Genomic DNA, 27,440 nt, shown 5'->3' with positions numbered 1-27,440 from the left:
AAATATATCATATATGATGTTTTTTGTAATCATTGTCTTGGTCTATTGCTAAATAACCTTTATCCTTTCAAACAACCATCTTCATTTTATCAGCTATTTTTATATAATTAGTTAGACAGTTCTAATGGAATTCATTAATCTAATTGGATTCTAATTTGGATTAAACTCTTGGTCAAACTGGGTTAGGGCAGGACAGGATGGAGAGTTTAAATCAACACATTATTCCTCTAAGAGATGAAAAGTTTATTTCAACCTATAAAAACATTATGGACCATCAGGGGAAGTTGAGAGCTAACAATATTATTACTTGGTTAGTTTTAACCTGATGTTTCACCACACTTGCAGCCCGGCAGTCACACAAGTGAAGAGTGAAATGACTCCTCAGGTTGAGCCACTTTACAAATAAGAGTGTAGGATGATTCATTTTTATGCAGATGTATTCAGATTAACTTTTATTTTGCAATTTTATGTCTAAGAATTTACATAATACTGTATACACTCACATTTACATATTGATTTATTGTAGTCTAATAACATGCCTGCAGCATGCTTACCTGCTGACCTATATTAATTGTAAATGGGAAAGCAAATTAGTCTTTTTCATTTTGATGCCGCTCATGTGATTTGAACAAGTTAAAATGTATTTAGTTTTTATACCTGTTTACCTGTAGGTGGCGCTGAAAATTACGCTGAAATCAACACTAGAGATACATTTGGTGGACAGTCTTTGGCACTAGAGCTTTGCTGGGAGTTTAACTAAAACTTAAGAGGTCTTCATCAACCGTTTCATCCAGACAGGCTATAGTTACCTGTAAACTACTTAGCAATATGACTGTGTATTGAGCTTAACTCTGTCATCTAGGCAATTGCAAACCACAATACTCAAACTTTGAAAATAAACTCTTTTAACAAATAAATTCAGAGAATTTTGAGTTGACATTGTATGCATCAAGCAGCGTAAGTTTTCTTCTGCTGACTTATGTCTCCAACGTCACTATGCAGACACTGTGTTATAGGACCTGATCTAATTGAATACTGAAGTTAAAGTTAACAGAACATTTCTTTTTATTTTCAGTGTTTCAGTTTAACACTGATCCTTGTCTCATACACAACAAAACCCCAAAGAAAGACGTCAGACACAGTTGAATAGTGAAGAAACCATCCCTTTATTGGTGTGAAGCAGTCCCATCCAAGTCAGGGTCAGAAGGGTTAGAAACAGTCAGTGCTCAAACAGACCAGACCAGAGTTTCTCCACGCCCTGCTGGCTATAGTGGGGTGGGGGGGTTTACATAGTCGTACCGGGCGCAGACGTTTGAAATGCTGCGCCTAAGAAGTGAGAGGGGTTCCACAGAAATGATAAAAAAAGACTCCAAACCACGTTCACTGCTTTTACTGAGACACTACAGTAGCACCAGATCTCTCTCTCTGGGAGGTAGGAAGGGACATACAGTGTGTGTTGTGTGTTTGTGTGTATGTGTGTGTATGTGTATGTGTATGTGTGTGAAGGGGCGGAGGTGTGTTTTACTGAACTCACAAACAGATGGGGCAAAAATCTGGGATGGGGGTTGTCAAATCACATCGACGACAGACAGAAAGAGAAAAAACAATGGAATCTTTTTTTTTTTTAATTTTTCAGACAAATGCTTCAGATAGCTTTAGGGGGAGGAGAGCGTACGCGGGCCGCCAGAGCTTCTCCTCCTGTGTTGGCTTGTTTGTTGGTTGCCTCCATGATAATCACCAGTTCACCACGGAGTCCTCGACCATGTTGTCGCAGCTGCAGCCCCGGCCGCAGTGTTCTTACTTGGCGTTGGCGGAGGTGCTGAGCATTTTACGGATCGCCTGAACGATGGCGTCACGGTCGATGCCGAAGATCCGGAGCAGCTCCTGGGGCTTTCCGCTGCGTGGCACCTGGGAAACTGCCAGGCGCTGGACGTTGAAGCCGGTTTCGTTGACGACAGCCGAGCACACGGCCTCGCCCAGACCACCTGAGGAATCCGGAAATAAAACCGTCACAACTGTGGCTTTGAAATGTTCAAGTCTCCACACAAAGAATTGGAACAAATGTCTTCCTTTCCTCCGCCCTTCTGTCTAATCAAGTTTCTCACACCCCCACAGACGACTGAGCAGCGGAGCGATGTGATGAGGAGTGACAGGACTGACAACACCCTCTCCACTTTCTCACTCCTCTACCGCAACGCTCTTCTGTCTCACCTTCCCTCCCAGAACACGACTCTCCCTTCCCTTCTTTCTCTCACGCTTTGTCGTTAACTTCCCACTCCAAACATTTCTCAGTGAGAGAGAGAGGCAGAAAAGCCCAAAATGAAGAAAAGAGATTGATTATTTGTTCTTTGCCCTTCATTAGTTGAACTAAGCACAAAAGAGAAAGAGATGTGTTGTGTCAAGTTGCACTTTGATTATACCCAAGATGCAACAACATGTGTTGTTTTGTGATGTTAGAACTAGAATTAGACACACACTTGAAACAGCTGCTCACGGCTGATAAAAATATGAAAAGTATAAAAAGTGTGAAGAGGAGGATTTTCTTATGAAAACATGTAACCGCGTGTGAGGAGTTAAAAATAGAAACTGGCAGCAGTGTTTAAAAGCTGCAAACAGCCAATGTCTTGAATATATTACACATTACTGAATGAATACATTTTTTCTGTTTATTTGTATATTGGAAGGATAATGCAGAAATAACTGAACAGGTTTTATTGAAACTTCGAGGAAGGGTTTGGGCTATGAAAGAACCAAAAATCTTTAGGGCGGATTCGGTTAAGAGGGCGGATCCGAAAATTTAATTTTTTTAACTTTAACGTTAGGTGATTTCTCAATGTTTTTCGCGAATCACTCAAGAAATAATGCAAAGTGGTAAAAAACAACCACAGTACAGTAATATTTACTGAATGGGAAGCCAGATCTATAAACCATGTGAGACTGCTCGGTCTCTTTTGACTATGTCAAGCAGCTGGAGGTCATCTCAAAGGATGGAGAAAGTAACTACATGTAAAAGAACAAAAACGCATACAAATGAAATGAAAGAGAGGACGAGACAGAGGCACTCATTTTTTGTCATGCTGGTACTGAATGTAGGTCAGCGAGAGCCCAAAGGCCAGAGCTGAAATTAAGAACCCTTGACAGGCTCTCCCGGCTCCTCCTCCTCCTCCACCCCGCCCCCCCTTCATATACTGTTTGTTTTTCACCTTTTCTGCATCTTCCATCCCTCTCTTCACCCACACAACCCTCAACACAATGCTCTGCCATCTACTGCATCTGCATTCTCCTAGTAGTCTTTCTCCCATCCTCTTGTACGACACCTCAGACTGTCGGCCGGTGGAACCTTGTCCTTTGTTGCTTTGTTCTTTTTTATTCATGAGGTGATACACATGAATACATATGATACACAAAATGTATTCTACTCTCTCAGAGGAGATTTTCCTGAGTATAATTGTGTGTGATCATAAAAGTCAGTGGATTTACAGCAATAATGCACTTAAGCTGGCTCTATGTATTGTGGAGCTGTTGAAAAATGAACTTACAGAACTTAAAAGTATGTGACATAATTTGTCTCATGTAACCTCATTCGATTCTATCTCTAAATAATAAAGTTAATATTTGATAAATGAATAAATAAACATATTGGCTGCTTCAAAATGAGGAATATGAAGCATAGTTTAGTATAAATTTCAAAAATGTATGATAATATTTCATCTTTTGTCACATCAGCACCACATCATCATTAGTATTTGGTAAAGAAACCAGAATCACGCAGACTTAGAGGAAATTCACTCTTTAAGACTTTTTTCTCACAACATTATGACCTAATTCTCATAATATTACGAGTTTCTTCTCAATTACAACTTTATTCTCGAATATCTATTTTTCCCTTCAACATGGCCCTAATTATTATTGTTATTCCAATGAATAATTTCGTTTGAAGGTTATTTTGTGAATTTTACAGTGTTGCCCTCTTCACCTTCATAGTAGTGGTCCTCCACTGTGATGATGCGTCCTCTGGTTGCTCTGGCGTTGTCAATGATGGTCTTGGAGTCCAGGGGTTTGATGGTGAACGGGTCGATCACACGGATGTTGATTCTCTCTGAGGGAGGAGAGGGGAGGATGCACCTTTAGCCTATTTGACGCTGAGTATTAAAGTCGAGTCCTCAGATATCATAAGGGTTAAATGGAACCAATAACACACAATGTGCTGGATTTTGCAGTGTTTGAATGCTGTCATGAGTTGGTTTTATTTATCATTTCTTTCTCTTTACCTTTCTTCAGCATCTCAGCAGCAGCCAGAGCCTCATGAAGGGTCACTCCTGCGCCGACCACAGTCACATGATCATCGTTGGTTTTGTACACAACCTGAGTGGGAAGAGAAGATTTATTTGTGTGTAGACATAAAGAATGTCAGAATGTGGTAACCATCATGATGGATGAAAACAGAAAAAGTTACAAAAATACATAGGTTTAATCGATTATTGGAGGATTTGATCGGATGGAAAGTGCCAACACAAACCTTTGCCTGACCAACATGGAAGTCTTCATTGCAGTTATAGATGATGTTGTTCTCTGGGCGACTTGTTCGGATGTAACACACACCCTAGAAAGAATCAGAAAGAATCAACACTTTAGTTGTGGCACAAAAAGTGGATTTGAGTTTTTTTGGGCAGGTGTAAATGAAAACCTTTGTGTTGGCGGCGAGCTCCACGGCCTTCTCAGTGGAGACACCGTCGCTCGGGTAGAAGACGGTCGCAGTGGGAATGGCTCTGAACATGGCCAGATCCTCCAGACCCATCTGAGAGGGTCCGTCTTCCCCTGAACACACACAGCAGCCAACCGACAGAAGTCAGGTACCGTACGACCAAAATGTTCACTTAAGGCTGGGAAATAAAGTCAAGTGGACTGGCATGCATTCAATCTGCAAAGTGGGCATGCAATATACCTGACGAGGTGGAGGAGAAGGAGAGAGGGGAGGAGAAGGAGGAGGAGGAGGAGGTAAAAGAGAATCAGGCCGGTCTGTCGTCACCTTCATGACACACAGAGATGGAGAGTGGGATGGAGGGAGGAGGGGAGGAGTGCTGATACCGGATGTGAGAGGACAAAAAGAGTTAGGGATTCAGGGAAATTAAGACAAAGTGAGGGAGAAGTTCAACCCACTGCAGTGAAACTGGGAAACAGCAAAGGATGAAAGATTTTCCACGGACAGTTTGTTTTAAAGACGAGTGCAGCTTGATGTTCTTTACCTCCACCAGGGAGATAATTTCTTTAATTTGTTTGAAACTGGGATTACGCAAAATCTACTGAAAGGATTTACAACGAAACTTGGTGGAGAGAGTTGAGACTGCGGCCAAGAAAGTAATTTAATTTAGGGGCGGATCCAGCTCATGTCTTTTTCATCTAACAGAATTTAAGAAAAAGGTGTAGTGAGAGGACAGAGGAGTCAAATTGAAAGTGGAGGAAATTATAACAAATCCATGTTTGCTTTTGTCAAAAACATCTTCCACAATTTAAATGCAAAGAAAATGTTCGTGACCCTAATTTTGAAACCAGTAATGTCATGTTTATCTTCCTTTCCTCCTATGAATTCCAATGTAAACCATATCAGGTCATTTCAATCAGATTGCCATGATTGGTGGACACAGAGGTGGCCACTGACCAATGGAGACGCCGCAGTGGGAGCCGCAGAGGTTGATGTTGCTCTCAGAGATGGCGGCCATGCGCAGCTGGTCGTAGGCTCGAGAGAAGAAGGTGGCGAAGGTGCTGGCGAACACCACGTTACGGTCGCGCACGGCACAACCCATCGCCACGCTCACCTGCAGGAGAGGAAAGGGGGAGGAAGGGTGGGAGAAAAAAGATGTGTGTGTAAGAGATCATCATGTAAGAGTCATAAGCAGATTTAGAGTTTTGCACAAAAAGCAGCTTTTAAGAACATGTAGTTCAGACTCTGGAGTTAAACAGTGACTAGTGGCAGCTACACTGTCAGTGACCATGACTTTAGTACTGCTCTCCCTGTTCTGCTGATATATTTATTCAATCGGTCTTATGGACACTAACATTATTAATTGAACACTTCATCATTTTCCACAAGCGTCAACATGAGGTGGACATTATTTTAAAATGAAGGTCAGGGTTAGGGTTACATTTTATGTAGTCATTTTAGGAGCTAATAATCCTTTGATTATAATTTTCATTTCTAATTAAGATCCCATGAATTGAAAAAATGCTCCATCGTCTTGCAGTGTTAAAAAAATCCTGGATCTGCACCAAAAGTAAACAGGTTCTCTCTGACTCATATCCTTCCCAGTTTCATTGGAATCCCTTCCATTGTTTTTGTGTAATCAGGCTTAAAAAACCACTATGACTGTAATCACTTTGGGGATCATCTCTTGTACAATAGTTTGACCTTTATACAAGGAGCTCTGACCCCCCCCCCCCCCCACATTCTCCTCAGCCTCAGCTGCGCTCCGTGTTTAGAGGTAATTAGCAAAGGTTAACACGTCAAACTAAGATGGACGCGAACACGGTGCACATCAAACGTACTCAGCCTCTATCAGACGCTCGTGTGGCTGTAACCTGCTACTCTGGTTCGAATGAGCCTCCGTACACTAACACAACAGTTTTACACTAAACACACTCACTTATATATGAGTTTAAGATAAACCCGTTCTTTAAGATGCAAACCACAGCCAAGAGGAATTTTACATGGTGAAAATATTAACTTTCAATCGAGAATGCAAATATCAAAATGAATACAGTTCATAATATTAAAAACAATTTTTTAAATAGTCTTTTTTTCCTTTACTGTGGTTCAATTACAGAAAAATAACACCTAGACAGCTGTGACTACACTTAACCTTTTTTAAAATGTATTATAATTACAATATTCACTGTTTGAGTGCCTTTTGAACTTCCTGTCTTATTTTCTTGGTTGTCGAAACCTCTCCCCTCTGTTTCTCACCATGTTCTGCTCTGCGATGTAACACTCCACGTAGCGGTTGGGGTGTTCGTTCTTGAAGAGCTCGGCGAAGGTGGAGTTCTTCGTGTCTCCGTCCAGAGCCACCACGTGCTCGTTGTAGCGACCCAGCTTGGCCAGAGCCATGCCGTACGCCTTCCTCGTGGCCATCTGGTCACACAGGGACAAACAAATCAACACATCAATGAACTTCTGCTGTTAATTACTCAGGTTACACAACATTGCCGTGGCCTTATGTTGTCTGCCGCCTCTGATCGTACCTTTTCTCCAGATTTGTAGCTGGGTGCGCTCGGCATGCGGATGTTGCGGAGGCTGACGGGCGACGCGTCCTCCATCGGGGGAGCAGGGTACAGACGCTTGCTGCAGCTGATGATGCGGCCCTGCAGCTCCTTGATCATGCTCTCGGCCATGTCTTTGGGCAGAGGTTTGCCGTGCCAGCCCATCTTATCCTCAGCCACTGAAACACACACATAGACACACATCTGAGTACTAATGCAAATCTAAAACACCTATTTTATTGATCATTCTATTATTCTAGTGGATTTCTTACATTGACCCCAGCAAGTCACAAAGAAATACACATGATTCAATGGTCTGACTCCTCAGTGTAGTGCAGATCCTTTATCCCCATTCAACCCTGCTGGCACTGGGAGATCCTCTGGCTGGAGTATTTTAACTGTCCCAGATTCTCGATTAAAGACAAAGGGGGACGGAGCTTTTGAAAGAAGACCTCAGAGACTGTGGGACATCCTGACCGACAAAATACTACAGGCTGCATCCGTAGCTTCCATTCAAGCAAAGCTTAAAATTTGTTTTTGTTGTATCACAATCCCTGTTTAAATTTTCCAAATTGTAATGGACGGCCATGCTTATATATATTTTTGTATTCCCTTATTCATTCATTGTTTTCGTGTTACTTTTATGTATTGTTACTTAATTTGTGTTTTATGACGAAAAACACTTTTACACAGTGAAGAGTCCATAAGTTCTTAAAAGCAGCACACGACTAAATGATGAATCAACTGAATTGATTTAACATAATCCTGAAGAATTAGACACGTGTATTATCCTGAAAATAAAAAGTACATATACTCTATAAACAAAATTCCTCCTGTCATCCTGCATATACATCTGATCCACATGTATGTGCATGCACGTGAAAACATACATTAGATAAACCATGGTCGTCTGTCACACTCATAACAATCTTCTACCTCAGTGGGTCTCAACAGGCGACTTCAGAGGTCAAAGGTTAAAATCATGAGACAGTTTTACTTTCATTCCTTCTGATAGAATCCTAGATAAATAAAGACGCACTCCTCTCTTATACATCAACCTTGCTGTTACAAGCGTGTTTCACAGACACACACACACACAGACATTGGTCACGCACACTCCCCCTTACTCTTATCACAACTGCAGGACAATGGCCTGTTGCTGTTAGTGAATCCTACACATTCTGAGGGATTATCGAGCTGCGGCAGCTAAATCACTAAAGCGCTTCCTGGATTACAGCGAGTTTAGCGCCTCTCTGCACCGACGACATTCACCCGGCGGCCGTGAGGAAGACTTCTGACGGAGCCGTTATTCCCATTCAGCCTTCACAATTTTATCGAGTCATCGTTTTTGGAGCAGGTTCGAGTGAAACACTCGTTGTCACGTTATGAAACATGTAAGTGTGTACTATAAACAGCTCCTCATGAAACAGGTTATGTTACTGGGAGTTTGAGATCTCAATTTGAAAGTCATCTGAACACACAATAACAGAATTATGGATCATTTTCAAAACCTAACCAGCTCACACCCTTTTTATACTTATATGATTTATTCAAGCACAGCACTTTTTAAACTAGATGCACTGTATGTAAGCACTTAACATAATCTTAGCACATCACAGGATATCACTGCAGTGCACTAACTCATTATTACCTCCATCAAGGAAGTTATTTTTCCCCTTTTAGGAAACAGCCCATTACATTTTGTGAGGATCTGGATCAGGGAGTGGAGTCAGGATTTCTTTTTTGACAGTGCGAAGTTAAGACTTTTTTCGACATTTTCACAGGAAATAATTAATGGCAAATTTGGATATCTATGAGTTTGTGATTGAAATGAAGGGGACTGTCGGGCCTTGGTGGAGGTCTGCCCTCCACTGAGTGTGATTCTGGTTGTACCTGACATGCCCTTGCCCTTGATGGTCTTGGCGATGATGGCCAGTGGCTGGTGGCGGGGCTGACTCAGCACCTTACACAGCTCCTCCACACTGTGGCCGTCCACGATGACTGCTTGCCACCTGGGAAAACACAGAGATCAGACTTTCCAAAGCAGTCCAACTGTTTCAAACACACAAAACTGCACGCTGACAAAACACAAAAAAATTACAAAATAAAACTTCACAGGAAATGTTTGACAGTAATTTAAAACGGAGACGTTTTCAACAATGATATAAACACATTTATTTGTCCCAATCTAGTAATAATTTAAATAGTTCAGCAATAGAGAGCACAACACTCGCCCTCCTGTCCACACCCTCCTCCTCTGACTCCCCCCCGCTCACCCAAAGGCCTCACAGCGCCGCTGGTACTTCTCCACATGGTGCTGCAGAGGAGTCGGTTCGCTTTGACCCAGGCGGTTGATGTCCAAGATGGCCACCAGGTTGTCCAGCTGGTAGAAGGAGGCGAAAGCCATGGCCTCCCACACCGAGCCCTCGGACAGCTCTCCGTCCCCCAGCAGGCAGAACACCCGATAGCTGCAAACAGACAGAAAGAAAGAAGTGAATAGATAGAAGCGATAAGAAGTCTCAGCTCCTTTCTCCTTCTTGACACATTTTCTCATTCTCAGTTTCCACCTATAGGGGTCGATGTGACAGATGACCCTCACACCTACACTCACACATAGACACACAAAGACACACAAACACGCCCTTCACCCCCCCCGCAATGCTCGGATCATCCTCGCTGTGTGCTCCCGTGGCATAATGACTTCTGACAGCTTTCCAGTCAAATAGACACATTCTCATTAAAGCTGGAAGATTGGCAGAGACACGTCGAATTACAGCACGCATTCCGACTCCGAGTGCATCGAGAAAACACAAAGCGAAGACAGAAAAGAGAGGAAGACGACCAGAAAGAGAAGCGAGGTGGAGATGGAGAGAGGGAGGGAAAAGAGAAAGAGAGTCGAGACTGGAGGGAAGAAAAAGAAGACAATCCTATACCTGTTTAACAGGTTTTATATATTTGAAATGGCACTTGGTAGCTCTTACGAAAATTTTGAAAATCTTTAATAAAACTCTAGTCGTTAGTATTTACAACCAGACACAGTTTAAAAGTACACAAGTTTATTATTGTCTTCAAACGTCTCTGAAAGGTTCCGCTCCTGTGGAACCATCCTACACTGGGAGGCCGAGTCACTCTCTGGGAGGTTTGTCTTGAACCGTCCTCTAGTTATGCTGTTTGTGTGACAGAATGTGGTGACACTGCCGGGGGGGGGGGGGGACTTCCCATGATGCACTGAGCTCCTCTCGCCTCCTCTCCCTCTCCATCTGTACAAATTCATATCTCATTATGTTACTAGCTAGGCTTCTTCTTCTCTCCTCCTGTTGTTGATGTTTCTGCCTCTGGAGTCCAGATAAGTGATTGTAAAATACCCCACACTGCTCCCATGATACTGCTCAACAACCACCACAACAATTATTATAATTAGTCTTATTATTACATTCATTATATGAACATAGAGACCGAGAGGAATCCAGTACAGGAGTACAGCCATCCCCCAGGACATTGTGTGTGTGTGTGTGTGTGTGTGTCATATTAATCTGTCTTGAGTTGAGAATTACAGATCATGATTGTGATGTCTCCCCTTAGAAATAGTCCCCCCCCCTACACACACACACACACACACATTTTTAATGCTTTTATGAGATTATGACATAAAAATGTAATCTTGATGGCCAAAAATGTTTGGGGTCACACACCCACCCCCCCGTCTCATTGTATCACCCACACCATTCCACTCTGCCAACACGGAGCCAAAGCACTTCCACTCGACACACTCTGTGTTAAGTTGTATTATCCCCTGGAGTCTGTGGAAAGCGTGAAGGAGCATGAGGGGAAACCCCTGCCTGTGTTTAATCCAATAAACAGCAGAGTATTGAACCAGAGTCACACAAGCATGAAACGATGACTAGTATCAATTATTCAGAAGCTTCTCTGCACTGCTGATAAGTGCATGTGACGGGTTCATCCATGTATCGCCTCTTTATTAAAACACACACTCACGGACCCTGAATTGGTCTGTCTGCCTGTTTATGGGATTTCCTGTTATAGTTTAAACATGAAATGTGACTATGTAAATGTTAGCAGGTGGTTTTATTTGCTGCTTTACTCTAAAGACAAAATAAGTTGTTGATCCGGCAGTTTATGTTGTTTATATGTGTGCATGTCTCTGTAGGAGGTGTTGATAAAGTTGAGTCTTGCGCCGATAGGCTGCGTTAAATTAGCTTGACAAGCTGCTCCAGGCATTGCACAGCGTATGCATAAACCTAGTTTTTTGGGGGAGAGGAGATGAGGTGAAAGGGTGAGGCAGAGAGACGAGGGAGGAACCGTGCTCTTGCATGTGTAATTATTGGAGCAGAAACAATCGAGTGCACACGAGAGCTAGATATCAAGTCTGCCGTTCGCTGAGCGGACCGTTTCCATGCGCCTGCTCCGTGCAAAAACAAAACTGCCTTTCAGACCGTCTCCGTGTGTTCTGTGCAAATTGAAAGACAAAACCATGCTCCTGAAAAGTCGAGGTTCGGCCCGCGTGCTTCTGTGTCACATCGACCTTCTGTGACGATGTGAGAGGAATGTGTTGTGTGCCTGTATCGGCCGCACAACTCCATGCGTCTATTGTTTGACTGTAACCCACATGGCTCTTTCTAGAACACATGAGAACAAAGGCATGTGGACTGATCTGTGAGAGCAAATACTGTCAGCTCACATTCAGCTCAAAACTGCTTTACAGGCTCTTTAATATAATTTGATGTAACTGTGTTTGGACATTAAATAGCAGCAGAATAAACAAATTTTATTGATTTAATCTTTGCATAGATAGAAAATTAATTAGATCTCTTCATTTCAGTCTCAGATTACAGATCAGATTCCTGTATATAGCAGATACAATAGACTGTATATTGCGGACCCCTTCCCTATTCATGCTGATGTGTAGGTAAAACTGATCAGAGGTCAGCTCCTCTACGCTGGCTGCCTAAATGTCATCCCAGACCCGGCCTGTCACTTATTGTTTCACTAAAGCTCCAGGCTGAAATGTCACATGTCAGCACGTTGCACTGCAGTGTACATTGTCATGCATTATTTCACGTCGTTCCACCTTAGTATGTGCAGATATGAGCTGGGCTGCTGCATATGTGTCATGCGCATGTTGGAGGCTGGTTTTCTTGGTGTGTGTTTTTGCACGTGTGTTGGTTACCTGGCCTTGTCAAAGTACTTCCCGGTGTACGCCATCCCACAGGCGGCTCCCAGGCCCTGGCCCAGAGATCCAGTGGCCACATCCACAAACTGCTGCTTCTGTTTGGCACACACAATCACACACAAATGTATCTTCTTCTACATATTGTAGGAGAGCTCAAGTTTGCAAAGACAGAAAACATGAAACACAGTGGATTGGATAACTCTTTTTTCCATGTGCAAGGAAAAAAGCAGGAACAGTGGGGACATGAGCTAAAGTTGGTGTCTAGTGGGATGTCATTGTCTGCAGCAGAGGAGAAAGGAACCAAGGACGGACCATCTCTGTCACACAAGAACATCTTTGTCGACGTGTCCCTGCATGTACACAATGTGTTTTTTCTGTGTCTTCAGACATGTGTGCAGATTTTTTGTCACAGAGAAGTAAAACTCTGCAGTATTTTACATGGAATGGGCAAAAACTACACAAAGTATGTAAACCTGAGTTTTGTGCTGCATAGTTAGGCACTGAACTTTGAGGAGCCACTGTTCAATAGCTCATGGCTGCTGTATGTTTATGGTGAAATGTGTGACATTTTCAAACTATTTCTAAACCTCATATAAGCTACTTTTCACAACACATGTGGTGAAATATTTAAATATTACTGAGGCACTTCTGTTCTTTTATTGGATATATGGGTTTTCCGATCCAGAACTGCCAGCAGGTGTGAATGGGACCTCACCGGCACTGGGTGTCCTTCCAGGATGGAGTCGACCTTGCGCAGGTTGAAGAGCTCGTTCTCCTTCAGGTAGCCGGTCTCTGCCCACACGGCGTACAACACAGGAGCTGCATGACCCTGAGGAGGCAGAGGGAAAAGATCGAAAGTCAGAAGTGGCTCATCGGTGTTATTACCACATGCCGTGCAGATCACATCATGGGGCAATTTAAACAAATGCGGGCAATTACATGTCCATCATTCATCCCTTAAGTCATCCCTTCTTTACTTAGCTAGTTAGCTCCATAGCTTTGAGCAAAGCCAAATATTATTGGATATATTTTGTTATTACGAATCCATTGTTCAAGCACATTGTGTCATTCTAAACAACTAAGAAATTTAAATAATTTGCAGACATATTACTATATTTATTCATATATAATGTTAGCATATTTCTATTCTTTCCTATTTAAGACCACTGACAATACAGGGGCCAATCAGATTTCAGCTGGGGCTGGTCCCGCCCCTGGATCCGCCCCTGAGCACAAGCAGGAATTAATCCACACACAAAGGACCATCTCACATCAGTGCGCTGTCCATAATTATCTATTATCCCACAGTGTCAACATTCAGATGTTCTTCAATTGACGTGTCCATTTGTGTGATGCTTGTTCCAGAGCAAACTTTCAATTTCATGGCATACTAATAAATGTGGAACGACTTTATTTAAATGATTATTTGGACTGTGGCAATACATATTCAAAATATGTACGAACTCATGCATATGTTATAGCCTGATCTATCAGATGATGCATCACAGTAACAGATGGATGTGTGTGGGCGTGCATCATCACCTTGGAGAGGATGAACCGGTCGTTGTTGGGGTTGCGGGGGTCTTCAGGTCGGTACTTCATGGTATGGAAGAAGAGCACAGACATGACCTCTGCTACGCTGCAACATGATGTGGGATGACTGCAACAAAAGGGAGAGGACGAACAGGATCACACGTTAGGAGCCTCCTGGTTCTTCAGCTCAAATCTTGAGTACACAAGAGACGCAGAGGAGGCAGGTGGACAGGAGGGACCAGAGGCGGAGTTTGACTCAACTCTGATTTAACTGGTTGATTCATGCCCGACCAGCTGTGGTCAGAGAGCGGAGTAAAGCAGATGAAGCGCTGACTTTATCAGGGTCAGACGGCACTAAGTACATACACAGTATCTCCCTCTCTCCAACACACACAGACATTTATCAAATAGTGTAAATACATGTGGAGGACGTCTCCTTCACTCTCTTGTACACATGCACACATTCAGTCTACATGTACATACAGTGTAGAGACATGATTCAGTGGGTAATCCTGAACTGTTAGACAACTCAACACAAGGTCAGTTAGGAGTTTTTACATCTTCCAACCACATGCCGCTGATACCTCACTCAGGCCTCCTCCATTACTGCCTTTTTTTCCCTTTACCCTCCTCAAATGAAAATAATCAAAAAAGGTAAAAACCAGAAGGAGATAATGACCAATCATGATCTCTTCTTGATGATATAAGAAATTACTGTTTTATTGACAATTCTGTTGAAATATGAATCCATTAATGCAATTAAAAAACACCTTTCACTTTCTGGTGTCCAAGAAAATATAAAAATAATTTATCATAAGAGAAGTTTGAAATAAATGAAACAAATCTGGTAAATTTCCAGTTTTTGAACAGCCGGGTTCACAGTACATTATATTCACTCTCACTCCTCCTCCCATGTCACCAGACAGAAAACAGGAGGAGGTGCTGGCTTTAGGACTGAGTTTGAATATTTTTAAAAAGCACTCATCCTTTTATGATGTGTTATTCTGTAACTGTATTATATTCCAAAACTCAAACAGTTATTGTACTGGTTAATACTTTTTGATCGACTTGGAATCAGCTTAAACGTTTCTACTACTACTCCAAGATCTCAGTGATCAATTATCAAACACTGGAGAGAACACAGCACCAGAGGAAAGCCTTTGTGGACCACGGAGCCTGAGATGTTCACGGACATGCAGCAATTTCAGTTTCGTATTTCCTACAATTTATTTGATTTATTTAAAAATAACTTGCATTCCATTTGTCACTTCGTGTGCTATTTTGAAATTATTTAATGTTAATTTAATGTTTAATTCCGGCTGCTTAGATCTGCTGCGACATCCAGATCACGCAGCCGCTGCAGAACGAGCGCGTCCGTGCGACCCCCGGGCTCCGTCCCGCTGCCCGCGCGCACCACCCGGTCGCACGCACGGCATCGCGCACGGATCCGCTCTCCTCTGTTATATAACCAGTCACAGTGTGCACGGCGGTAAAGAGGGAGAGCGGACCACTGGTGCACCTGCAGCTGTTCATGATCGAACCTGCACAGAGGAGTCCGTCTGTTAATCTGAAGGGAGCGATCACTTCATGAAAAGTGTTAAATTCAGCTGCTCTCTGAAACCCGTCAACCCAAATCCAGCTGAGAAAATGACAAGCGAATTAACTCTTTACACCGAACTCTTTATGGAGCGGTGCGTAAGTTGCGCACAAGGCTGACCCACATCCATTTTACGCCAAGGGAAACTATTTAACTAGTTAAAGGTTTCAGTTTACGCACGTTATGCATGACGCAAAGACTGACAGACGCTGCTTCAATATATCAAATCATTGGAGGATTTGCGCTGCAGCTCCTCCTGCACGGTGTCTGCTGCGCACACTGTGTCAATCATGTTTCATATTCCCTCATTACGCATTTCTCCTCCTCTGATGTGTCCTTCCATCATTACCACGGCCAGTAAGCCTTTAGAACCGGACCCAGGACAGCAAGTCCTATTTGTTTTGTCCCACTTCTGTTCACCTGCACCTGCAGCTCGGTTTCATTTCTCCTCTCTCTCTCCTCTTACCCGCTGCCCGCTGCGGTGGTCGCCTTGATGGAGTTGATCCGGAGCCGGGTGGCGATGTTCCTGAGCGCCTGCACAGTCTGCTGGTCTGGTTTGTGGTAGTCCTCCATCTGGCCGATGCACACGCACACACAGAAGCTGCTTGAATAGAGTAAAGAGTTAAAAGTCCCCGGTTTGCTGTCCCGAGAATAGAAGGCGATGAAGAGTGTGCGTCGGACGATGTGAGGGGTTAAAAAGAGGAAGAGCAGCTGGACCTGAGAGACACGCAGAGGGGAGGAGGAGGAGGGAAGGGGCGTGTCTGAGAGTAAAGCCTACGAATATGGCTAATCTCGGGCTAAAGGGAGCCTACAGTTAGTCCACCGTGTCACGCAGGAGCGCAGCCAATAGGAGGAAGGCTTTGGGCCGAGGCCAAGGCCCAAATCCACGTTCACACACACTCAGCTCTACAAAGCATCGAGATTTCTGCAGCGACGGACACGGAGACAGAAGGACACAGCTTTAAGTCAAAATGAATTGTAGGCAACCAATAGGAAACAATAAAAACACAGCAATGGAGCATAGATAGCATCAATACAAAGGATATGAAGAGTATACATAAGATGAAACAAAACAATATGAAATGGGTGAAATAGTCGGGATCAAAACTAGATTGAAAGAAAAGAAAATAATTCATCCCAAATTATAATAATCCTATATAAATGCAGTAATATATAGTGAGGAAATATCAGACACTCTTACTTTGTACTAGTGGACTTTCGTTGTAGTTGCACCATGTGGTCTGGATTTAAAACGGTCACATATCCGCACAAAGGATTTGAATTTGGTGTCTGAAAAATTGCCTTTGTTAGAAAATATGATTATGACCAAACTATGATTCAACCCAAAGTATAGGTGCTCAAGGATAACATGACATTTTGTTTTATAAATATATGGATTTAAGGTGCAAAACTTTACTAATGCACATAAATGCTGGTGTTGAAACATTTGCCGAGCCAAGAATTGAAGCTGCAGAATACGAGGAGGAAGGATGGAGGACGAGCCAAGGGAAGGATCACAAATGACAGTAATCTCACCTTAATGACATTTCCCAGTGTGACCTGATTAGCTGCTGCTCACAGCGGCTACTCCTGCAACATGCAACTATATTTCATCCACTACTGGATGAATTAATTTTGGTTGAGCTTTTGAAGTGTTCGTTATAGAAAAGTAATGGTTTGTCTTGTCATCTTAAGAAACCTCAAGGCAAAGGTATGTTCCCACCTGCTGAGATGAACTTCTCCATGAGGACAGCAGGAGGCGGATTCAAAGAGGACATGATACAAACTATCTTGATCAATCAAGGAAATCAGGAGAAACCTCCACTTGTGTTACTTCAGTCAGTTCCTGATATCAACTGATTCCAATTTAATGATGGAAGGAGTACAACCATTTACTGTTGGGTACAACAGGTTAAAAGTAGGTAGCTACTACCATCTGGTGGCCAAACACAGAAACGGCACCATTATCCTGTACTGGAAACAAAGGAGATGTTCAGGACAAAAAGTCACAAAATCGTGTCATGTAAAAGTATGCATGGTTTAATCTTTAAAGCTCATTTTCACAGTTGAACACAACACTGCAAAACAAGAACTCCATTTTCAAATCTTTAATATACAAAATAATCATCATAAACCAAATTATGCACAGTGACAACATTCTCATGAAATTAGAAAATGATTTTTGCAAAGACCTTCCCAAAATCATACCTCTGCCCACTCAATTAAGATAAATTATATTTCAATGTAAAAGAACATTAAAATCTTAAATATGTGGGCGTAATTAAAAAAATAATCTCTACATTTCAAATCATTTTTCCGGTGTGCGTTTATTTAACCACACCTGCCCGTGTGGGCAAGAATCACCTCTGAAATGAACACGAGAACAATGCACTAAAGTGTACAAATTGTTCGATCAACTCTCCAGCTGCTGACATATCCTTTTTGCAGTCTAAATAAAAAATGTCTAAATAAAGGGGTTAAGAAAAACAAGGTTAAACAAGTTTGAAGTGAAAAAATGTTGATCCGAGTTCAGAGGAAAACAGGACTGGCACATATCAACTGCATGTAAACACCAAATACATTCAAATAGCACGGTCAGATACAAAGTGACAACCAAGGTGAAACTCAAATCACTTGTTCAGGGGGAAAACATTTTCCATTACATGATTTCTGATGTTTATTTTTAGAATTTTTTTTACATGAACCTAAAAGGAACAATTTCTGCACCTAATGTTAACAAAACCTGAGCAAAAATACATGGTTTCTACCTGGAATGACTGGTATACTGTTTGTCTATTATGCCAACAGCTGATATCACTGTACCATTTGTCAGAAAGCTGTATAACTTAAATCTTCATGCTTTTACGTTATTTTCAGACTGTTTCCATGGTCTTTTTTGTGCTGAACTTGTTGTGACAAAGGAAAAAATTAAACCTGTTGTATTTGTTTAGAAATGTACAAGAGCTAATAATAAACATTTAAAATGTTTCATTCCCACTCAGTGTTGCACATCGTGAGAAGACAGATCTACTTCTTCCTGTTCTGTGCTGCAGTAGCTTTTTACTGCAAAAAAATCTGTTTTGTGTTTAAGTCATTGTGACCTAAGACGTAATTGGGACTTGGAAAAATAAACTGAGGAGCAGGAATGGAGGTAGTTTGTATTTTCATTATTAATTTGGATTGCTGGTATAAACTCAAACTGATTTGAAACAGACTGATGCCATCAACTGTCTCTTCAATTTTTAAGCAATTTAACTTTAAAGGGGTGAACGTAAACAGGAATCAAAAATTAAGAGCTATTAAGCTTTTTTTAGTGACACTTAAATTATACATCTCTTGCAGAAAATGTTGTGTTGATATAAACTTTGTTCAGATAAACTCATCTCGAGGGCCCATCCTCAAATGGTGGTTTCCCCTAAAGGCATCGCGACGGTGGTCTATTGCACATTCTTCTTCAACAACAGAAAGTTCTTGGGAGCTCAGCTGGAGGAGAGATGAACGACACAGGCAGAGAAAAAACTGAAAGAAAAAGGAAGGGTAAGAAGAAATGTGGAGAAATAAAATGTAGCAAAGAGGCGAGATTGTGCGTTCATCTGTCTTTATGAGCATGTCAAAGTCTGTGGGGTAACATTAAAAAAGAAAAACGGAGAGGAATCCATTCTTAGATTGCTTAGCTGCAAGTGCTGCTCCAAACAAGGAAGTTCTTTATCTTCCTCGAACAAGGGAGCAAATCCTCAATATTCTCCTCCTTATTAAGAGACTAATGGCTGAACCGTGTCTCCGTGGTTCAGAATAAGCTTCAGTCAGTGAAAAGAAGATGATGAAGAGTCCTTTTTAAAGCCACTATGTCCAAGGTCGCAAACATCTATCTCTCAAGTAGTCAAAGCTTAGGTGTTATATAAGCGTTCATATACTCTCGCACCGCGAGAATTCCAAACACGTGAGATAAATGACAAAAGCAGCATCTGTGGTTCTGAGCTGCAAAATCATTCGCTCAAAAGGTCAAACGCCATATAGCTGAAGGTCACCCAAGCTCCTCTGTGGTCCCCTCTTGTCACATCAGCCACAGCTAAACGTTACAGGCACCTGGCCCAAAGTTTCATCACATTTCTTAAGCATAAAAAGAAAACTCCAGGCAACAGTGGGAAGTTTTATCTTATCCCTCTCTCCCACAATAGTTTTGGCTCGACGTACGCTGACAAAAAGTAGACCCATGTTGAAATGAGTAGCTGGGGCAGCATCAGTGTTCAGTAAAAGACTCAAACAGGATTAAACAGTTAGGCGCATGCTATAATGACCCTCGGAACACAGACAGGTTGCAGAGTTGTGATGTACAGTGTGTCAAAACCTGTTAGCGGCACTTCTTCAACACACATTAACTTCTGGTCGTCTTGCATGTCACAAAGGGGTCGTGGCACTAAAAGTAATAGAGGTGACGTCTGAAGTAGGACTATAGCTTCATGTTGCTGAAGTCCTTGGACAGAGTCTGCAGATAAGCATCGTGAATGGTGCTGAGGAAGTCTGCATCATTCTAGATGGGGGGAAAGAAAAAGAGAGAATGAATGAACAAACTACAGGAGTGTGCGTCGGGAGTTTAAGATGACACATTTTGTAGAATTAAACCTTTTCAGCATTACACTTTTTCTTCTTTTTTTTTAAACCTATAACTTAGAGAAAGTTATAAATCTATCTTAAGATGAAGCAACATCTAAAAGTTATCCTTGAATTGTAATTCTGTCATAAAATTGAGACATTAGTGTTAAGCTTTTTCCAGGCTAATCAAATCAAGCAGTACATTTTTACATGTTTCATGCCCATGGTTTTACCTTAATGAGGTGTATGAGAGTCTCCTGCAGCTTTGTTTTGCTGCAGGGGGCTGCAGGGGACTCTACAGCTCCTGGGCTGGTAGAGGGGGGCTCAGAGTGGGAATGCAGGACCACTGATGCTGCTGTTGTCTTACTGAAGGACTGCTGAAAGGCGCTGGGGGAGAGAAGCACCGAAATCTCAGGCCCTCGAACAGCAAGACCTGGACTCATGGGGACAGCCTGAGAAAAAGGAAAAAGAAAGACAAGAAGACAAAGCAGAGTCAATTACACAACAGCAACCAACATGTGTTTTTTATGATATATTCTGTTTTGGTATAAAAGTATTTGTGAGAGACAGATACACAAAACCAGCAGCAAAGAGAAGCCTTCAACTCACAGACATGGGTTTGATCAGGTTTGGAGGTTGAGTGTAAACATCCCTCTCTTTGTTGTGGTGGATAATGTGTTTCCCCATGTGCTCGTGGAAGCTGTGGGGTGGGACCAGAGTGCTTGGCAGGAAGCTGGGTGCGAGGATGGGTTTGTGGATGTCTGAATTCATGGATGGAACTGACGATTTGAGGGAGCTTAATATTTCCTGTCCCAAAAAAGCTCCTGAAGCTGATGGTGGTGGTGCTGCAGGACCGGGGGGAGCAGTCCGCAGCTCTGGGCCAGGATGAGGCACCATGAGAGGTGAAACTGAGCACAGAGGCTGTTGGTCTGACATGGGGGCTACTGACTGGAAAACAGGGCTGGGATGAAGTGCATACGGAGCTGGGAGCAGGCTGGGGACTTGGTGTCGCTGGTTGGTGCCGTGGTTCTGGATGTAGGAGGGGTCACTTGAAGCATTGGTGGTGTTCTGTGCAGGCATGGCGGGTAGAGAGGGGTCCTTGGGGAGGGACGAGCCAAAGAGCTCCTCAACTGTGATCTGCTTCACTATTGTGTGAGAGCTCTGGTGGGTAAAAAGAACAAATCAATAAGATGGGTTGATCTCCAAATGCTGAACCAAAAATAGGGTTTCATGGCCACTAGAATAAGAATCTCTTTGTTTTCTTTGACAGTCTTTGTATGCAGGAGGGAACAGAATAAACTACAGGGCTTAAAGTATTTTTGTACGCATGTCTCTGTAATGTATGTACCTTCTGAGGTTGTGATGTGCTGTGGGTGTGTTCTGTAGTGTTGACAGCTGCTTTCACACGTTGCTCCGTAGGCCCGTCTGTTTCGTATGGCCGACCCTGCATCGAAAAACACAAGCAAACAGAAATTCAATGGCATTTTAAAATTTTCTAAAAGAAAGCCAGAGGATAAATACATAGACAGAAAGTAGAGATTAGAATGCAAAGAAGGGCAAATTAAGACTTCTTAAACAGAAAACCAAACCTAAAATAATCCCAGATTAAGTACCAGTGTAATGTTTGATATACACGTACTTGATTAAAAAGATTGATAAAAAAGTGTTTCAATAGGTGTTCAAGATGTATGGATGAAATAAAAAAATACTCATCCAAAGTTACAATAAGAAAGATTCATTACTAAGGAGCAATGATAACGACACCAGGCTCATGTGTCATACAACCAACAACTTTGGCATTTTGGACTATGCTGCTCAGGTCTCCTCACTTATGTCTTTGCTACAAATGCCACATCATCTTTTTTGTATGCGTCATCTGCTATGACATCAATTGTGTTACTGTTAAGAACCCATAGGAGTAATGCAGAATAATTTTATAGGTGCAACATAAACAACCCGATATGTTAATATCTACAAGGGTGTGTTGCTTCCTCACTCTCTGGTATTCTTCTTTGGCTTTGCTGAGCAGTTCCAGGATGTCGATGGGCCGTGGTTCTGCAACGCCATTGGTCCTCCCCGGCACTGCCCTCTCTGGTGATTCTCTCTGGACATGGTCTGCCTCTTGTTTTACAATCCTGAAAGAAAGTGAAACTGTGACACGTTGTTTTCTCACCCAAGTGCAGGGTCAAATTTGAGCTGCTCTAACCCATAATGGGTGAAAAACTAAACAGATATATAATAGACATGTTTGTCAACTTACTTGACCATCAGTTGAGCGATACGATGACAGTCCCTCTTGTCATAGAACCAAATACTGTAGATACCCACTGCAAGAAAAACACAAATACTACATATTACACTGTGTCTACTCTGGCCAGACAGCTTAAGCAACGATGCATAAAACTTCACACATTAAAATATCATCCCCAACAAAAATCACTGAGATAATGGTTAGGTTTTAAAATTCGCCTTTCTACAAGTTTATTAATTAATTAAGTAGGTCAGCCTATTGTAACAGTTATTGCCCAGGCCTGGAAAGGTTTCGGCATATTACCAATTACCACTTCCATACTTTTTAGCTGTGAAAGAGGTATGGAATTAGAAGACATTGAAAATATTTGAAGTTCATTAAAAGGAAATGGGCATAATAATTCTCGAGAGTGAGGCTCTGGTGTAAAATTACTTTTTAACAGTAGGTACCATCTGCCATGTCTAAATACTTTATCTCATCAAACATTTGTCTGTAAATTTGTCACAATTTGAACATGAATTCAATGTGATCTTCATCGTTGAACACCAAAATCTCATCTGTTCACCTTGTTGTCCAAGCAAGACCTTGTACTAGAATTGAACATTTTCCCACACGGTTTTCCCTAGATATCACAGTCACGTTTTCGGATTGCACAGCTACTTTTGACCACCAAAATCTAAACATATAAAGAAATTCCTATAAAGCGTTCTTCAGATATTCCATTCAAAGATAATACTTATAACGTTGTGTTATAATCAAAAAACAAAAGCACCATCAACTACATACAAATATATTGCAGATCCTGGTCATTTGGAATCCCAGGGCAACAGAAGAAAGTAAATAGAGAAAGTCTGTCCTAGTCTCAACAACTAGGTGGACGATTTATGAGTTGATGGGACATTTCAATAGTTATAAAGTAAAAAAACATATATTGCTTGAAAAATAGGTTTGTGAGCGGAGTTAAACTGAATTTATTTCAGTGTCCCCCCCAAAGAACACAGACAACGTATTACACAATAAAATGTTAGTCAGCAGTTGCAGCTTGTTAGTTTTGTTTGTGTGATGAAACACTGTCGCATGGAAGGTCCCTCAGGAAGCTGTGGTAACCTAGCAACTTGTGTGTTTGTCTTTGTGCATCTACTGCAACCAAGGGGAATATGAAAAGGTGTAAACAAGTGTAGGTGTGTGTGTGTGAGTTTCTGTGCGTCAAACTACTCAGCTTTCTCGAAACACTATTCTCAGACTTAAAGTAGACTTGTCACCCTCCGGCCGAGGGGCCGAGTTCACCAGTAGTCAACAAGGCTGAGAGGAAGAAACTATTTTCATCATTAGTATCTTCCTGAAGAATCCAGCTTCCCTGCGTTGGTCTCTTGCGCTTCAATCAACTCTCTATCTTGCTCCTGCTCAGCTTTACCCTTGTTTAAAGCAGAAGGCGGAATCTAAAAACATCTTGAAGATATCTCTTTCTCTCAACATCAGAAATGTGGACATGTCTGACCAAGTAATGCCAAAGGATCATAGCCAGTAAGTTGCCAGAAAAAAAGCCAGGACAGGACACTCACAGGAAGAATTAACTCTGACCAGTCTTCCAGAGGTGACCGTCAGCTGCCAGGGATTGGAAGCATCTCCAGCATAACCTGAGGAATATTGCCAATCTTTTTTTTCTTCGTTTGACACAACTGTCGCTTCAACCCACTCTGAGGAATTAAGATGCCGAGTACTGGAGAAGCTGCTCTGGTGTGAAGACTAACAAGAAGACGACATCATGTCTTCCATACCAGCCAAGCTGATGGGCAAAACAAGTCCAAAAGGGGAACAGTCAACGCTGACGCTGAGCCTGGCCATGCTGTTTTTTCTGATAAGCAAACAAATGGGAAAACAATCCAATTCCTTGTTTGTTGCCTTGATGAAAGTCCTTTTTAGACTTCTGATAAACTACCTCGGCGGCAGTGCTGTCAGTTACTTCCTAAAGATCTGAGGAATTTCATCACTTTTCACATCATTCCTGCAGAGAGATTTCAACAAGGCCAGATGAGTTTGACTGCGGCATTGCCGCGGCACTAGATAAATCCATTAGCAAACTCTTGTAGTAAAATATAGATGTAAACATAGTCATGATCATTGATTTAATGTTAAGGTCCCTAGACTGCTTTTCCCGGAATGGAGAACAACATCAACAGTGGTCAAAGTAGCTGAAACTGTTGCCGTCTGGTCGACCTTCATGACGTCATGACTGGAAGAGTTGCCTCAGAGGAAATTTTATTGCTCAATGAGACTCCAAGACACCAAGGTTACCTCAAGCAGAGGGGAAAGGAGATGTTCCAGAGAACGCTGAGGAGGTGTTTCTTCTGCATTTTCAGAGGTATTTATATCTTTTGCACTTGATGTGTGTGTCTGTGAATATTGCTAACACCTGTTTACTTGTAATTTCAGAGAAATGTATTCAATATCAACACATAGAAGTAATCTTTATAAAAGAGAGCTGAATTCATATTTCTTTTCCTGGGTTGTTGCCTCTTCTGCAACAATGAAATCAAAACCCTGCGATGCATCAGAAGAATAACTTCTCTCTGTCTGCAGGAGTGTATGGGAAACACTACTGTGTGTGTGTTGGTCTCTGTGTGTGTATGTCGTCCTTCACACAAATTGAACTTTACATTTATTTAGTTATTAATCAATGATGTTTGATCATGAATCCGGATCATTCCAGTCACTTTAACACTGATTTCCTGGCTGTGCGCTTCACGTTACGTTTCGTGTTGCGTGTGAACTGCGTGTGTGCAAAATGTTGGACTATTTTTCAAATGTCTTTGAATATGTGTCTCCTAACCTTTAATGCTAAGTAAACATTAAAAGTAAACTTTCATTCCTGTAGCCTATGTTTATTGTGAAAGTGTAAAGTGAGCGCAGGTCAGCGGGGGAGTGAGGAGGGAGGCCATGGGGCAGGGTGATATGGCACGGAACGTCGCAGAAACCCAAATTAACCGACATGAGCAAAATTAGGTCGGTTAGAGGTCATAAATGACGGTTTCGATACATTTTCGATACATTTTACTTGCCCAGCCCTAGCAGAAACCATCACATGCTACTGGGCAGAAAGTTCAGAGGAAACATTTTTGTAGCTAAGACACAGGTTTCCTGTAAGGACAAGAGGATTTTTGATACACACAGCATTTATAATGAAGCGAGAATTGTTTTTTGATTCACATCTTCTCCTGGAATATATCTCACATTTCTCATCACACTGATTCTTATGAAAATAAATCTTCGTCTGGTGTTAGGCTGGGGCTTAGCTGCAAATTCCCTTATATATGTTGGGACTTGAAAAATGTCAAGTGCTTAGAATGTTTGATCACAGGACTAAATGATGGTCTCTCAAGTACATACAATTTCAGCCCACGTTGGCACAAAAAGAGGTTTGTAATGATATCTACTGTTTTAGTGTCTCTATTACACATAACACTCACAGTTGCCGTTCCTGTAGAGCAGGAAGGGATCCTGCAGCTGGAACTCCAGGTCTTTGTTGATCGGCTCCACCAGGTTCTCTGTGCTCAGTCGATTCATGATGGTGAAGCCATGGTGAGGGGAGGCAGACCTGAGAGGAGAGAAGATGAAAACACACGTTTAAGTACTTATTGTTGGTCTGTGTTGATAAAAATATTTATAATCTTTCAAAGTAGTTGGGAACAATTACGTTATTTACATACTAGAAGCAAATTAAGATGGTAAAGATGATTTTCTAAAAACTGTTGGTGTGGCATAGAAACAACTTGAACAGTTGAACGAGCAAATTTGCTTTCCTACCTCTTAATGCGGAAATCTATTGTTGAAATATTAAACTATGGATCTACGCAATCTCATTGCGTCTAATAAAGACCCACTCTGTGCACAATGTGCTGATAAAACAAATAGAAAAACAACAAAGATGAAGAGAGTAGAAATGTCCATGAAATGAAACGTGAAGAGCCGCAGTTCATGTTTGTTTACAAAGACTGCGGCCTACACACGTGTGCGGACTACGTCAAGTGACAGCGCAGAGAAAAGTAAAGCTGAACAACACAGCAAGCTTCATGGTTGTTGTGGCACACGACTTCATTCAACACATGTATATGCTCACCTGGTATAAACAAACAGGGTGCCCTCGATTTCGGTCTTCTCCTGAAATGAAACGTGACGTTAGGATCCAAAAACAAAAAGTGCTAATCCGAAACATGCTAAATAACAACGACGTACGCTGGATGTTAGCATTACCAGCTAACATGTTAGCTCAGGAAAGAGGACGCTAAGTTATTGCTAAAGTCGTTACAACATTGACAGAATCCCACTGTTATCAAAACAGTACGTATGTGAACCTATCCGCATACGTTATTCTCAGACAAATGCAAACACATTCCTTAGTTGTGGTTCTTTTTCGGTTTTAGGGACAAGCTAGCATTAGCATGCTAAGTGGATGCACCAAACAGTTTGGGGTATTGTGACAAACTCACCCATTCGTTGGTCTTGGAGTTGAAGTTGTAGAGAGCCACTTGGCCAGTCACATCGAGCAGGGTCTTAATGTAGGGGTCTTGTCTCTGTAGCGCTGCTAAGCTCATCATATGTCCCGCATTTAGCGTCTCCATCTTGGATGTGGCTGTTGCTGCCGCACGGTTGAATTTCTGCAGACACTTGAAACTTCCGCTGTTGACCGGAAATCACAGCTGTGATGTTATTGTTTATTCTGCGCACATTTATCTGAGGTGAAGTTCAGGTAGATGTTAAATTGGTCAGAGTTCCGCTGAAAAACTACATGTTTGTAATAGAATACAGTTCGCCGCGTGAGTGTAGCTTAGTTTAGTTTAGCCAGTGTGCTTTCGAAAATCTAACTAGATATATTACAAACAAATACAATGAGTAAAAATCTATCAAGAGTTTCAAAATAGACCATGTTGGTGCAAACGTTGCCACAGTGGACAGTAATTTTGCCAAAGCAATTGCTTGCTGCTTTGTTGATTTACATAAATTACAAAAACTAGCTACACAAC

At 42.0% G+C, this 27,440-nt stretch overlaps 2 protein-coding genes across 3 annotated transcripts; both read right to left on the bottom strand.

Annotated features, from left to right (window-relative positions):
• Nucleotides 1-1,797: 1,797 nt before the first annotated feature.
• On the bottom strand, nt 1,798-16,154 carry LOC133005594 (transketolase-like). Of its 2 annotated transcripts, XM_061075325.1 has the most exons (14): nt 16,042-16,154; nt 13,988-14,105; nt 13,161-13,274; nt 12,443-12,540; nt 9,531-9,722; nt 9,148-9,266; nt 7,237-7,433; nt 6,962-7,126; nt 5,660-5,816; nt 4,688-4,818; nt 4,520-4,603; nt 4,272-4,365; nt 3,977-4,099; nt 1,798-1,985 (listed from the first exon to the last, which is right to left on the bottom strand). In XM_061075325.1, the coding sequence occupies exons 1-14, from the start codon at nt 16,146-16,148 to the stop codon at nt 1,798-1,800; spliced, it is 1,887 nt and encodes a 628-aa protein (XP_060931308.1). In that variant the 5' UTR covers nt 16,149-16,154. The 2 variants fall into 2 exon arrangements, with proteins under 2 accessions (XP_060931308.1, XP_060931309.1); XM_061075326.1 differs by lacking the exons at nt 13,161-13,274; nt 16,042-16,154 and having other exon boundaries at nt 13,988-14,086.
• A 1,445-nt stretch (nt 16,155-17,599) lies between these two features.
• On the bottom strand, nt 17,600-27,067 carry dcp1a (decapping mRNA 1A). Its single transcript, XM_061074352.1, has 9 exons — nt 26,907-27,067; nt 26,537-26,577; nt 25,887-26,014; nt 22,429-22,495; nt 22,165-22,303; nt 21,517-21,612; nt 20,778-21,329; nt 20,402-20,620; nt 17,600-20,106 (listed from the first exon to the last, which is right to left on the bottom strand). The coding sequence occupies exons 1-9, from the start codon at nt 27,036-27,038 to the stop codon at nt 20,026-20,028; spliced, it is 1,455 nt and encodes a 484-aa protein (XP_060930335.1). The 5' UTR covers nt 27,039-27,067; the 3' UTR covers nt 17,600-20,025.
• Nucleotides 27,068-27,440: the final 373 nt, after the last annotated feature.

This window comes from Limanda limanda, chromosome 7 (genome assembly GCF_963576545.1).
Source record: "Limanda limanda chromosome 7, fLimLim1.1, whole genome shotgun sequence".
NCBI lineage: Eukaryota > Metazoa > Chordata > Actinopteri > Pleuronectiformes > Pleuronectidae > Limanda > Limanda limanda.
This window is presented reverse-complemented; position numbering and strand designations above follow the sequence as displayed.

Excerpts from the sequence above, each read along its gene's own strand:
- LOC133005594 (XM_061075325.1), bottom strand. The coding sequence starts at position 16,148 with ATGGAGGACTACCACAAACCAGACCAGCAGACTGTGCAGGCGCTCAGG. Across the intron at positions 7,127-7,236 it reads GCTACAAATCTGGAGAAAAG|ATGGCCACGAGGAAGGCGTA; the intron begins GTACGATCAGAG and ends CTGTGTGACCAG. Across the intron at positions 4,100-4,271 it reads TGCTGAGATGCTGAAGAAAG|AGAGAATCAACATCCGTGTG; the intron begins GTAAAGAGAAAG and ends CTCCTCCCTCAG.
- dcp1a (XM_061074352.1), bottom strand. The coding sequence starts at position 27,038 with ATGGAGACGCTAAATGCGGGACATATGATGAGCTTAGCAGCGCTACAG. Across the intron at positions 26,015-26,536 it reads ACCCTGTTTGTTTATACCAG|GTCTGCCTCCCCTCACCATG; the intron begins GTGAGCATATAC and ends CTCTCCTCTCAG. Across the intron at positions 20,107-20,401 it reads CTCTCATACACCTCATTAAG|AATGATGCAGACTTCCTCAG; the intron begins GTAAAACCATGG and ends CCCCCCATCTAG.